This window comes from Protopterus annectens, chromosome 8.part0 (genome assembly GCF_019279795.1).
Source record: "Protopterus annectens isolate FY-2018-M chromosome 8.part0, PAN1.0, whole genome shotgun sequence".
Classification (NCBI taxonomy): domain Eukaryota; kingdom Metazoa; phylum Chordata; order Ceratodontiformes; family Protopteridae; genus Protopterus; species Protopterus annectens.
The window spans coordinates 226,701,791-226,715,548 of record NC_056741.1 but is presented as its reverse complement, the minus strand read 5'-3'; the positions used below and the strand labels follow the sequence as shown (position 1 = coordinate 226,715,548).

The window sequence follows — 13,758 nt, the reverse complement described above, 5'->3', positions numbered from 1 at the left end:
GTTATCATTCAGGCAACAATGAGGTCGACTTATGCATTCTCTAACATGCTAGCAAAAAGGACATATGATATAGGCCATAACATTTCCCCTGGATGGGAGCATCCGCATTCGGACTAGTACCACCATGGAGACCACTATGTCCTCCTTTTGTGAGTGCATGATGCCACAATGAAGTTGACCACTTACAAGGCTTTGTGAATGATCACTTGCCCCTGGAGTCATCCCTTCTGCTGCCATTTTCCCCTGAGAAATCATGGCATTGAATGACCCCACTCTGCCTCTTACCGCCAAAGGATGAACACAACCATCTTCTTCACAAAGCTCCAGCAAGTGCCCTAAGATGTGGAAGGGGGATGGCAAGCCCCCCATACCCTCAACTTATTTATACCATCGCCCATATTGCCATAGCTTAGAGAAAAGGAATATTCTAAGAAACAGCCCTCTTGGACTTTGTGTACACAGTCTATTTTTTAGCCATTCAGTCTTTGTATTTCGAGAATCGCTCGTGCAGGACTAGACATTTCAAATGGTTATTGCCCCTAACTGCTAATTAAACTTGGGTTACTTGCATCATGTCAGGGTTTTATCCCTCTATGCCAAATGAGCAGACTGCTTCTCATGATTTCTTCATGCGTCTCCAGCATGTATTCAGTGTAGCATCTGTTCATTTTACATTGTACTAGCTTAACGCCACCTAAAGTAGCAAAATAGCATTTTTTTCTTCTATTTTCATTTTCCTCATGATACATACAAAAATATTTCCACAATCAGACGAAGAACTTCTTATTATACAATGACCCCCATTAATATTCAAAAACGTGCACACTGATTGGTCAGCGTGCACGTTGTAAATCAGAGTTATAGTAATGGAAAAAGGTCCGGTCGCCCGGACTTTTTCCATTACTATAACTCTTTTTTTACAGCAACGGAGAACGCAAAATCTCCATTGCTTCACACTGTCTCGCTATGTTAAATGAGTTTAACATAGCGAGACAGTTTGTAAAAAGCAACGAGATCTTGCTTTCTCCGTTGCTTTTTTTTCAAAACTGTCTCGCTTTGTTAAATGGGTTTAACATAGCGAGACAGCTTTAAAAAAAGCAACAGAGATTCTCCATTGCTTTTTTTAAAGCTGTCTCGCTATGTTAAACCCATTTAACATAGCAAAACAGTTTGTAAAAAGCAACGGGGATCTTGCTTTCTCCGTTGCTTTTGCCCACAGCTCTGATGTACTGCATGGGCATATGCATGCGCAGTACATCAGAACTGCCGCAGAGTACCAGACAGCTGCAGAAGGGCAGCACGGAGGCATTATACAATGCCATTATTTAAGAAAAGTAATTATTTTTTTTCTTAAATAATGTCATTGTATAATAGCAATAACCCACTTCTGGGTGTGGGTAATGCTGGATTTACCCACGGTTGGCTTTGTGTGGCCACTTGGGCTTCGCCCTCGTGACCAAACCACACCAACCGCGGGTAAATCCAGCATTACCCACACCCAGGCGTGGGTTATTGCTATAATATTTTACCTATCTCAAGATCAGCCATTCATGTATAGCATATCCTTTGAAGCTCAGTCTCGTCATTATAAGAACAAAAGGAATTTTAATGCAGATTGTGTGTGTCTTCATTATGTCTTCATCCAGTTACCATGTGACCTGACCTGAACTATTCTCTGGTCACTGGCCTTTCACATGGGTCTTTACCCCTGTATATACTAATGCCTTTAAATCTTTCTGCTTCTCCTATAGCTTCCACTAGCATGTGACCTGTTATGATATTTATCTTTATTATTAATGTACAGATTTGAGTGTTCTCTGTTATGTTGTATATATTGTACATTATTCTGAATGATGTTATTTTGTATGTTTTCTCTGATATTTTTTGTATTTTGTACTTTGTATGATTAGTTTAGATACCATCTTCTCTTTGTAATATTTTTACCATGTTATGTACCTTTGTTTCTGTTTTTTTCTATTGGAGCTTTTCTACTCAGGTCTCTGCTGAAAAAGTGCTATTGCCAGTCAGACTAACCCGGTCAACAAATGTCAAATAAATAAATAAAATAAATAAATGTATTGCAACCACATATCATAGAATTGCCCCATTTCTTTTTATATTCTGTAGGCAGCACTTTAGCTGGTGAGTTGTTGGAGTTTCCTTCTTACATTCTAGTGGGGAAAGCATGTCAGCATGTACTTCTACTTATTTGCAGGATACATTCAGTACAAGACATCTAAACATTGCTTGGCACCAATCATCATAGTTTCAAATAGACTAGATTTAACTTATCTGAAAGATCTTTCACCTTTACTTACCCTGTCCTCATATGGCATAAGTTCATTTTCTCCCCGGTTTCAGTTACCCACATTCTTATTTCATCTCTGTGCTGGAGATAAAAGCTCCAAGTTTTAATTACAGTAACATAATACAAACTATTTTAAGATTACAAAAGGGTAACTGCTTGAAATGTCAGGACCTGAAATATGGAGACTAAACAGTCAAAAGATTGCAGCTACATCTGAGATGCCATTTCTTGGAATATTCCCTTTTCTATACGGTATTATTTATTTATTTATTTATTTCCAGTTTGATAACCAGGGAAGTCCACTGGGCCCGAAAGCCCGTTTTCAGTGGAGGCCCGGGGAGAAAAGCTCCATGATAATACATTACACACAAAAACACAGCAGAACAGATCTAAACTAATACACACAAAAACACACTCTGTTCTAATAGCATAATACTTTAACAATTTCCAAACAAGAATGAGGTGCATTGGGCACTATACATAAGAAAAAGATATATTAGTGCAACTGTGATCTTGGAGTTGGTTTACAGCTGAGTGCATCTCCAGGTGTTTTTCAGTTACCTCCTACTGATGCCTCTAGGCATCAAATATTGCTTGTTCATGTTTGCATTAACAATTCCAAATCCATGCACATACAAATATCAGAAGATGTCATCTTAAAGCATACATGATGGCAAACACAACTGTACTGTTATTTGACCTCTCTCTAATGCAGCTAAAGCGATATTGAATATTATTTGTATACCGTTTATTTGTATTTTAATAATTTCCATATTTCTCTATATAACTCAACATTCAGGTAACACAGACAGAACTGCATAGCCTCATATGAAAACTCATAGCTGTATGAAGGAAATCCTGCTGGCAGTATGTGTCTTGCTTGAATGGTTACTAAGATATCATAAACTGTTTATACAACATTACAAATTTAATATTCATTGCTTAATTTTGGCTTATAAAGTCCAGTTTAAAGCATCAAACTGAATGAATGCCATTAATATAAAGATTAATTTATCATGAATAGTTTGCCGTTTGCAGTTTTCCAATAACCCTTATGTTTCCAAAAATATGAATATTTGTTTGAAGTGTAAGGTAATAACTTCATTTTTTTAAGGGTCAAGCACCACCCACTGGGAGTTAATAGTACACATTCAAAAGAGCTGTACTGGAGGGAATAAGATAAGAACGGGGGGGGGGTGAGGAGTTGACCACCACATTGGGGGTGCAGCAGGGCTTGCCCCCACCCCTACAAGAAGAAGTTTTGTGGAGAAAAGCAATTTTCAAGATTTGATCTTCTCCTGTGTTTTCTGTCTTTTTTTTTCCACATGCCGGCACTCGGCATTTCAAGTGCCAGCATTCTCACTGGGAGCCGTACAAAACACTATAGTTATTAGAAGGAAATATATTAATATTGGATAACATAAGAGATCCCACAAGTATGGAATTTAACACCAAAAACTGAGAGCAATAAATCCACTACACCCTGTCTCCTAGAGGTGACATTCCTGCTATTGCAACACAACAGTAATTGGCAGGTTTTTTTTACTATGTCCGTCACTGCAATGACATTGAGAAATTTACTCAAAATCATGCAAATTGCTTTGTTTTCATGGGGCATGTAACTATGGCTGCTTGCAACTTGCGGGCAGATTCTTATTTTCTATAACAGCTGGGTAAAAAATGGCATCATATTCCATTTATTGTTTAAAAATAGTGTTTACCTCAAACAATTATCTGGATGATAATTATTTGATAATTATGATTAGATATCTGGATGATACAGTTGCAGGATACATACTGGCAAATAATGCCACATTTCATTTACATGTTCATTTCTGTAATTTTTCTACCCATTTCATCAGACTACAAAGTCTGCTTTAACATTTTGATTGTGTACTTCCTGGAAGAGAAGCTCTGATACTATAACTAGTTGTCTATTTTTTGTTAATAAATTTGATAAATAAATTCTCCTACTTAACCCCATTTGTCCTGACCTCCTTTCAATAATCCACACCGACACCAAAAGACATTTGATGACCTTTATTAAATTCAACAAAAGCTGATATCTCTATTCAGATAAATGTAACAATCAACTAAAAACATGACATTGTTCCTACCATCCAACAGGGCAGTGTACCCGCTCTCCCTGTCCAAATAAGCAACGGCCATACTCCACTCACTTATTCTTATCAAGCAGCATCCAGCAGGTCACTTTGATCCCAAAACTCAACACCGTCACCAAGTAGAGGAACAGACGAGGACAATCCTGTACCTTTTCTCCCCCCAAAATCCACCTGATAATCCAACCAAATAAAATACAAAGAAAGAAAATGTAGAACAGAGTGTGTGTTGTAATTTTAAGAAGCATTTCCAAGTGTAGGCATGTGCATATAAATAGAGAGCATGTGTAGGCAGCAGTGCCATTTTGAGACAACAGCCGGAGTGTTAACATGTATGAGTGCAGTAGTCTGTCTATTTACAAGTTTATCTAAGTTTAAGTTAGTAAGCCTTAATCCTGTGTTTGTATATAATAAAGCTGCTTGAACTGAACCCCCCCAACCGTTTGTCTGTTTTATCCTGACTGGATGAGTGACATGGTGTCATAACCGGGATTAAGAGTGCAACTTCTTCAAGCCATGAGGTACAGAGTTGACAGTGAAGGCATATTGAGCAGGTTGCATGATACAATGCTAAATGGTTAAAAAAGGCCAGAAAAGAACTTCAGGTAACCAGAACTTGCACAAATTATTTATTTTGCAAAGGAAACAATACAAAGCATTCATAAAGCACAAAACACATTATTTATCAAATGAGTAGCACAAAACATACTATTAATCAAATGAAAGGCACAAAACACATTGTTGATTAAACAAAGTGTTCAAAACCACAATATTTGATAAAATTATCAGAAATACCTATATGGGGTTCAGAGTTACCTCCGGTTTGCATAACGAGCATGTTTAAAGTAAAATGAGCACAAGGAGAGTATAATGAGCATGATAAGAAGTCAAATGGGCATAACAAGTACAATAAAAGGGCAAAATGAGCTTAGAAAAAGAAGACAACTGTATGTTTTTTAGTAAACAACTGTGTCTTGGCATGAACTACTATTTCACTTTGACCGAAGCCATTCAAAGCATAAATAAAGTTGTTTGAAGTATCTCAGAGTGTGCAAAGTTTTTTCAATGTGTGCTTTATTACAGTGCAGTTATTTTGAAGATTTTACTGTGTGCAAAGTACAGTTATTTTGCAAAGTCCAGTCAAAATACAGTCATTTTGAAAAGCTTCTTGTGCTGTGTACATTTATTTGCAAAGTGCCACCATTTCAAAGTATTTCTTACAGAGTTATTTCAGAAAGTACAGCCATTTTCGAAAATGTTCTTGTGCTGTGTATAGTTCATTTGCAAAGTACAGTAATTTCAAAGTATTTCTTACACTGATAAGGGTGGTTTCACAAAATACAGTGATTTCAAAGTGTTTTTGTGCTATGGAGACTTATTTTGCAAAGTGTAGTTGTTTCAAACAGTCTGTTGTGCTATTGGGCATAGTTATAAGTTCTGGCATAAATTTCTGGCATATATATATATATATATATATATATATATATATATATATATATATGTTTGTATGTTCGTACATAATTTCAAGGGCTTTCACTACTGTGTGTTGATATTGCAGATGCATGTCACAGACCCATTCCACTTGTTTTTGATCATAATATTGCAGAGAATTGGCGAATGTTTGAGCAGGAATATAACCTTTTCATACAAGCAGCTTTTTCTGACAAAGATGCATGTACAAGGGCTTTCATTTTGCTTAACTTAGCGGGTTCAGAAGCCAATGAAAGAGACCATTCATTTGTGTATGTACCAGCAGTATATGCAGGAGAGGGGGGGGCACCATATTGTTATACCGGCTGAATCAAGAGAGAACCCTGAGTGCTTGAAATGTAAGTTTAGAGAAATGTGTAACCCCTAGACAAATGTTACATTGGAGAGGCACCGATTTTATACAAGAGACCAAAAGCCAGGAGAAACATTTGCACCTTATATCACTGACTTGAGAAATAAAGCTAAAATGTGCAGGTCTGGTGATTTGAAAGATGTTTTGATAAAGGACAGGCTTGTGTGTGGTGTTAATAATGCTGCAATGAGAAAGATTTTGCTTTGTGACAATGATTTAATGCTTAGCAAAACTACAGAGATTTGTAAATCCATGAGCTTACAGAAAGGCACACAAGTATGCTTGCATGTGATAAGAACATGGTTTCAGCAGCCTCTAGAGAAAATGTAGGCAGCATGCAGCACATGGCTAGCAGAACCAGACCTAAACACATGGCAGCTGCAGCTCCTGCATGTTTTCCAGGGAGGACCCATAATATCTTTCCAGCAAGTTCTAAGACTAGCTCAGCAAAATGACATGTTCAGTGCAGTATAAGGAATTGTGGTGCCAAGCATGAGTCTAAAAGAGAGAAGTGCTTAGCATTTAGCTAGCAATGCCACAAGTGTAAAAAATTGAACCACTTTCAAAAGTTTTGCAGCACAAGCAAGCCTCATTCAGTTATAAAGAAAAGTCACTCAAAAGTTGATCATGCAGAAAGCTGCAACCCTACTTTCTATGCAGAGGGTGTATCAGTGTTCAGTGAAAAGGTTGATGCAGTAGATTTTCTGGCAAAAAACAAAGTATTTTGTAATATCCTGATCAATGGTAAACCCACAGAGCTTAAAGTAGACACTGGTTCAAAGTGTAACGTTATGTCAGCAGAACCATTTGCTAGAGTAAGAGCTGGTGAGCAACTTAATTTGGCAAATTGTGTGAAGCTTGTTGCTTATGGAGGCGAAGGGATTCAAACAAAGGGCTCAGTAATGCTTTCATGCTATTTGGCTAGGAACAATTACAGCTTGCAATTCTATGTAGTCAGAAGACCTGTACAGTCATTACTAGGTTTCACAGACATTTTAAAGATGGAACTGCTTGTTTTAGCAAAGAAGTCCATCATGTAAGCACATGTCCTAGTTCCAGGTTCACTGATGCTATTTTCTGAGTATGCTGATGTTTTTGACAACAAGCTAGGAAAACTTCCTGTTGTGTACTCCATGAAAATAGATCCAGAGGTGAGATCGGTCCAGTGGTCAGACCACTGAAGAGAGTTACAATAAGGTCAAGGTCCAGTTAGATAAGATGGTGTAGCAAGGTGTGATTTGTCCAGTCACAGAACCAACTGAGTGGGTGTCTTCCATGTTAGTTGCTCAAAAGAAAAGCTCAGATGAAATCAGAATATGTATTGACCATAGGGACTTGAAAAAAGTATTAAAGAGACCACATCATCCTACATGTACAGTCAAGGAAGTTGCTACCCTAATGCAAAATGCCACTGTTTTTTTCTGTCTTGGAGTTCATTTTGGCAAGTAATGCTTGATCGCAAATCTTCACTACTGACGACATTCAGTACTCCATTTGGCAGGTTCTGATTTTTCAGAATGCCTTTTGGAATAAATTCTGCCAATTAAGTCTTTCAGTGTGCAATGGAGCAAATTCTTTTCAGTTTATCCATGTGCCATGTGCTATAATAGTGGATGATTTACTAGTTGGAGGTAATGGAGAAGCAGAGCATGACAGAAACCTTAGGAAGTTCTGGACACAGCTCGTGAAGTGAACTTGAAGCTCAATCCTCTGAAATGTAAATTCAGGCTACCAGAAGTTACTTATGTAGGTCATTTATTTACCAGTACAGGCTTACAACCAGACCCTTCCAAACAAGCAGCCATTCTTGAGATGCCAGCTCCAGACAATGTTCAAGCCTATAACATTTCCTTGGTATGGTTAACTATTTGGGCAAGTTTATACCTGACTTCAGTGAGTTATTAGCACCTTTAAGAGACCTGACATGCAAAAATGTTGCCTGGTCATGGTTGGAACAGCACCATAGAGCATTTGATGACCTCAAACAGAAAACTGCCAGTCCATCTACATTAAGATACTATGATGTCCACAAACCAGTAATACTTTCTTGTGATGCTTCAAAGTTCGGTCTTGGTGCAGTTATTCTTCAAGAGGGCAGACCAGTTGCCTATGCATCTAGAACTCTTACCCAAACTAAAATGTATTATGCTTAGATTGAGAAGAAGCTTTTGGCAATTGTGTTTGCGTGTTCGAAGTTCCATGATTATATTTGTGGCCGAGCTGTCCAATCGAGACTGATCATCAAACTCTAGTCGCTATTTTAAAGAAGCCTATCCATACAGCTCAAGAAAGACTGCATAGATTAATGCTCAGATTACAAAAATACAACTTCAAAATGGTCTATACAAAAGCAAACTTCTTTATCTGGCTGATACCTTATCCAGATTGCCCAGAAATACGATAGAACAGCTTGATGCGAGAATTTTGACTTCGATGACATAGAAGTGCATCATTTTTTTACCATGAGACTTGATGAACTAAGAGATCATACAAAGACTGATGCAATTTTGCATATACTCAACCACTTCATCAATGTTGGATGGTCGTCAAAGCAATTTTGTGTACCACCAGAAGTGCAACTTTATTTTATTTACAGAGATGAGATGCTGATGGAAGATGGTATCATTTTCAAAGGTCCTAAAGTTGTTGTTCCTATTTCCTTACAACATGAATACATTCAAATTTTGCATTGCGGCCATCCAGCTTCTGAAGCTACCAAAAGAAGGGTGAGAGGACTAGTATTTTGGCCTTCTCTCTCTAAAGACATTGATAAAGTGTTTTCATCTTGTTTGGTATGCAATAGTACTAAACAGCATTTGCAAAAAGAGTCACTTCAGCTAAGCCATATTCCTGAACTACCTTGGTTAACAGTAGCCACTGACATATTTGAGTGGAACAATCAGCATTACTTAGTGTTGGTAGAATGTTATTTGAATTGGTTTGAGATCGATTTGCTACCTAACCTAACATCTAGTACTGTTATTAATTACTAAGTTGAAACATCATTTCTCAGTCCATGGTAGTCCACACAAAGTCATTTCTTACAACAGTACCCAGTTTACCACTCAATTATTTCAGAAATTTGCAAAAGACTGGGACTTTATCCATATTACTAGCACTCTAGAATACCCACAGTCAAACGGCCTGGCTGAACGTGCAGTACACAGTGCAAAGCAATTACTAGTGAGGTCAAAGTATGACAATACCAATATCTTCTTGAATTTACTTAATCTCAGAAATATATCCCATGACAACCTACTTGGCTCGTCTGCTCACAGACATCTATCTAGGCAAAGCAGAACAACCTTGCCTATCAGTTCCAGTTTGTTGGTGCCTAATGCCTTTTTTTGTCCTAGCACCTGGAAGCTTCTATGATCAGAGCAGTATCCCAAGGCTCTCCCTTGCGTGTATCTTGTACTGATACCACCAAACTAATTTAGACCTGTGTCCAAATACCTTTAAGCTAATTGAACCAACAGGTCAAGCTCCGAGCTTAACACAGATCTCAAGAGATTTTTATTTTTCAAAATGCTGGAAAAGATTCTCCTGCACAATCAAAAAAAAGACACAGTGACTCTCGATTTTTCTTCTTCAAATGAGATTCTCCTTTATTGTGCAATCTTTTCAGAAGTTAGAAGTTCTATAATGTCATGGTCATTTTGAACTAACAGACTAGCAGTGTTATTTACAAATCACAGTTTTGATTATTTTAAAGTTAGAAATAAAAAAAAGTGCAATGTTCCCTTGGCACTTACTAAATAATGAAATTTTACTATGCATCTGATGTTAAGACAGGTTTAGCCAGCTGCAAAAACAAAATGCTCATACAGCTAACAAAGCTACTCAAGATGAATAGAGGACAGAAAACCACTATGTAACATTATCAGTTATGCTCTGCTTGATATACATTTTGTGAGTTCATATTTTTTTTCTAGATTTTGCCCAGAATAATAATTAATTCCATTTCATTTTTTTTTTCAGTTACCAGGTGTCATGTCTGTCCATCAGGATGGACAGCATTCTATCCAAGTGAAAAAAATTCACTAAGTACCAGCTGCTATTACTTCTCTACTGCAAACAAACATACCTGGGAACAGGGCAGAGAGGACTGCAAAAATAACAGTGCTGATTACGTGGTAATAAACAATGATTTGGAGAAGGTAAGAAGTGCATAGAAAAGGGTGCTCTTAGGAAATGTCTGCTTGCTTTTGATAATTCATCTAGCCACCTGGTGGTATAAAACTTGGGTCTATGTTAAATAAACTAACGCTTAAAATGCTGATTACAACATGCTCAAACAATTTTAAGTGAACGTTTATTTAATCAACAGCTCAAAATGTCGGAAAAAGGAGTACGGAAATATTATGTTTGGCCAGCACTGAAATATGTGATGTATTACGTCATGTAAGCTGCTCCTAACGGTGCCGTACGATGCAGAATGGGAGAATTTCCCTTTTCTGCATGGAAGTGCGGTCTCAGAGTTGGTATATTTAAGTAGGGGGGTGTGGAGGGTGCAGGGGGGCTTGCCTCCCTACTTGCACTGTTAAGATATGTTTTTCTTTTTTTTTTTTTATTATGATAGATTTGAACTTGCTGTCAATTGGTGTAGTGTCTTACAGCACTTGGGAGGAGTAGGTGGCCAAACAAAACTTTTCAACATTCTGGATTACGACATTCTGAGCTGTTGGTTGAATAAACATTTTCTTAAAATTGTTCGAGTATGTTGTACTCTACATTTTACGTGTTCATTTATTTAACATAGACCCTAAAACTTTGCTCTATATGATGGTCATTGGTGAAATGACACCCTGATCCTATGTGCAAAAAATGGGAAAAAGGCTTGTCGATTTTAATAAAGAGTTGATTGTTTGTCTTAGTCCATAAATAAGAAAAAAACTTTATTTCCAGTAAAATTCTTAGTCCATAAACGAGAAAAAAAAAACAACTTCATTTCCAGAAAAATTCTTGACATGAATGTCACGACATAAGCACAGAGACAAATGCAGCAAAACAATCCCCTTATTCACAGACAACTGGACAATTTGCTTACAAGAGTAATGCATTGCTGCACTCCTGGAAGTCAGCAAGTGTTTAGTACATACAAACACATCCCAGACTACATGATGCATAGTGCTCACAGAATTCAAAGAGCTCGAATGCATATCAAGACTGCCTGTGGATACAACATTCCTTAATATTTAACAGATGAATTAGCAGAAGACAGTCTACTATGTTTTTATTGAAGCACAGCTTGCAGTTCCAAAGATGATCTTCCAATATATGCAGACACATGAATGGCATACACACAGGTCAGTATCCTGTCATGTCACCAATGTAGAGCGGTCACTGGTCATGTAACATAGTAGCACCTTAACTGTATTATACCAGTGCTATAAAATGTTGAACATTAAAACCTGAAGTATCAGAAATACTGGAAACAGATGTCAGAAATACATAAGGGTGAAAACGGAAACTTTGATTATTTATTTATTTATTTATTGTACATTTGTTTATCAGGAAAGTTTGACTGGGCATGGATCCCATTTTCAGTGGAGGCCCAGGGATTAGTACAGCAAATAGAGTAAATAACATACTCATGTTGATAAAATACAGTACAGACTCAAAAAGTTAATAAGGTACAGTTTCAAGGGCAAGAAAGGAGCAAAAAGTAAATATACTATAAGGAGCACAGTGTGTTACAATAAGCAATACAGTTGAAAGGACATTTTGTTCAGTCATTTGGTTACATTCATCAGTGGCTAGTACAGTTAACACACATTGACTGAGTAAGAGTATAGAAAGGAGTTAGTGCAAGCCTTCACACAAGGTTAAAGTATGATATGATCTAGTTAAGTGAAACTACCCAGGGTCAGAACAATTACATAACCAAGAACTATGTAAATGGGACTGGAGGAGTTTTTTTGAAGTTATTTTTGTTTACAGTGGTCTTGATATCTATGGGGATGGTATTCCATGTTTTTGCAATAGAAATGGAAAACAAGGAGTCCTCAGAGCTATTGTTGATTTTGCCTATGTCAGCCAGTGCTTTATTGCTGGATCTTAATAGACATTTATTAGAGTAGATATTAAGTAGACCTTGAAGAGCATGAATGCTAACAAGATAATATAGAATTTGGTGGGCTACTGTAAGCTGGTTATATGTGAGCAGGTTGGGTAATTCTAGCCAGGATAGTTACTTGAACTCTATGCAGTGATGTGTCTTGAAGGGTGAGTCAGTAGCATACCTAGCTATTTTATTGTAGCAGGTGTTTAGTTTGCTAATATCTGCTTTGTTTAGTTTGATGAGTATGAGGGAGACATAGAGGAGTGTGGATAGTAGATGGGTTCATGAGATAGTGGCTTTACTGTCATTGGTGTGGTACCTTTTGAATCTATATAGGGTTCTGAGTTTTTTATGAACTTTCTTTATTGTCTGTGCAATGTGCATATCAAATTTCATGTTGTGATCTATGATAACCCCTAGATGTTTGGTGTATTGGACAGGTGTGACAGGGGTGGTATTAGCTGAGAATATTGAGAATGGTGGTAAGGGGTCTAAAGCTCTAGTGGGATAGAATATCATTAGCTGTGTTTTATTGGGTTAAGTATTAGTTGAGAGTTGGCTAACCAGGTTTCAACAGCGGTAAAGGACTCTTATGTCAATTGCTGAGGTTGAGGGAGTGATAGGGCGGAGCAGATTGGAGTGGAGTCATTGGCATGCTGGACTAGAGTGGCATGTTGGGTAGCTTTGTGGAGTTGGTTGGTGAATATGTTGAAAAGAAAAGGTCCAAGAATGAATCCTTGGGGGATCTCTAGGGTGACAGGTAGGAGGGGAGGTAAGCTGTTTTGCCATTTTACTGCTTGTTAGCCATTGGTTAGATAGTCTTGAAACCATGCTAGTGTGGAGTGGCTGAAGTTAAGATCAGAGACAGCAGAAAGGAGTTTGGGATGGGAGACAGTATCAAAGGATATGAAGAGATCTAAGAATACAGTGGATACTAGGTTACCATTGTTTTGATGTTAGTGTACTGTGTTGATAAAGCTAATAAGGGCTGTGATAGGACTAAGATTGGGGTGGAATCTGTGCTGGGTGTTGGTTAGCAGTTTATTAGTGGGAATGTATGCATTTGCAGAATTTTATAAATGGCAGCCCAGAATTTTTGTGGGTTATTTTTTTTGTATTTAGTTTGAATGTCTGTATAGTGGTTTCTTTTGTCTGTCCTAATTTGTTTTTGGGCATTGTTCCTTAGTTCCTGGTATGCCTGTATATTAGTTTGAGTTTTATTTTGATGCCATGAGTCCCATGCTTTATCTCTTTGTTTTAGCAGTAGACAGGTATCTATGGTCAGCCAGGGGGCTTAGTTGGATTTAGTTCTGACAGTTCTGATAGGGGCAAGATGATTTAGCATGTTTAGAAAAGTGTTACTGAAGTAGTCCATGGCACTTTCCAGGGAGAGAGATGACAGTGGTCTCCAGTTGCATTGATT

General features: G+C 37.6%; 1 protein-coding gene across 1 annotated transcript in view; it reads left to right on the top strand.

Annotated features, from left to right (window-relative positions):
* LOC122808718 (low affinity immunoglobulin epsilon Fc receptor-like) overlaps window positions 1–13,758 on the top strand; it is a 288,004-nt gene that overhangs the window by 92,166 nt on the left and 182,080 nt on the right. Inside the window, exon 4 of the mRNA XM_044079710.1 lies at window positions 10,253–10,431. Within this exon, the coding sequence (XP_043935645.1) occupies window positions 10,253–10,431 (179 nt within the window). The remainder of the gene's footprint in view (window positions 1–10,252; window positions 10,432–13,758) is intronic.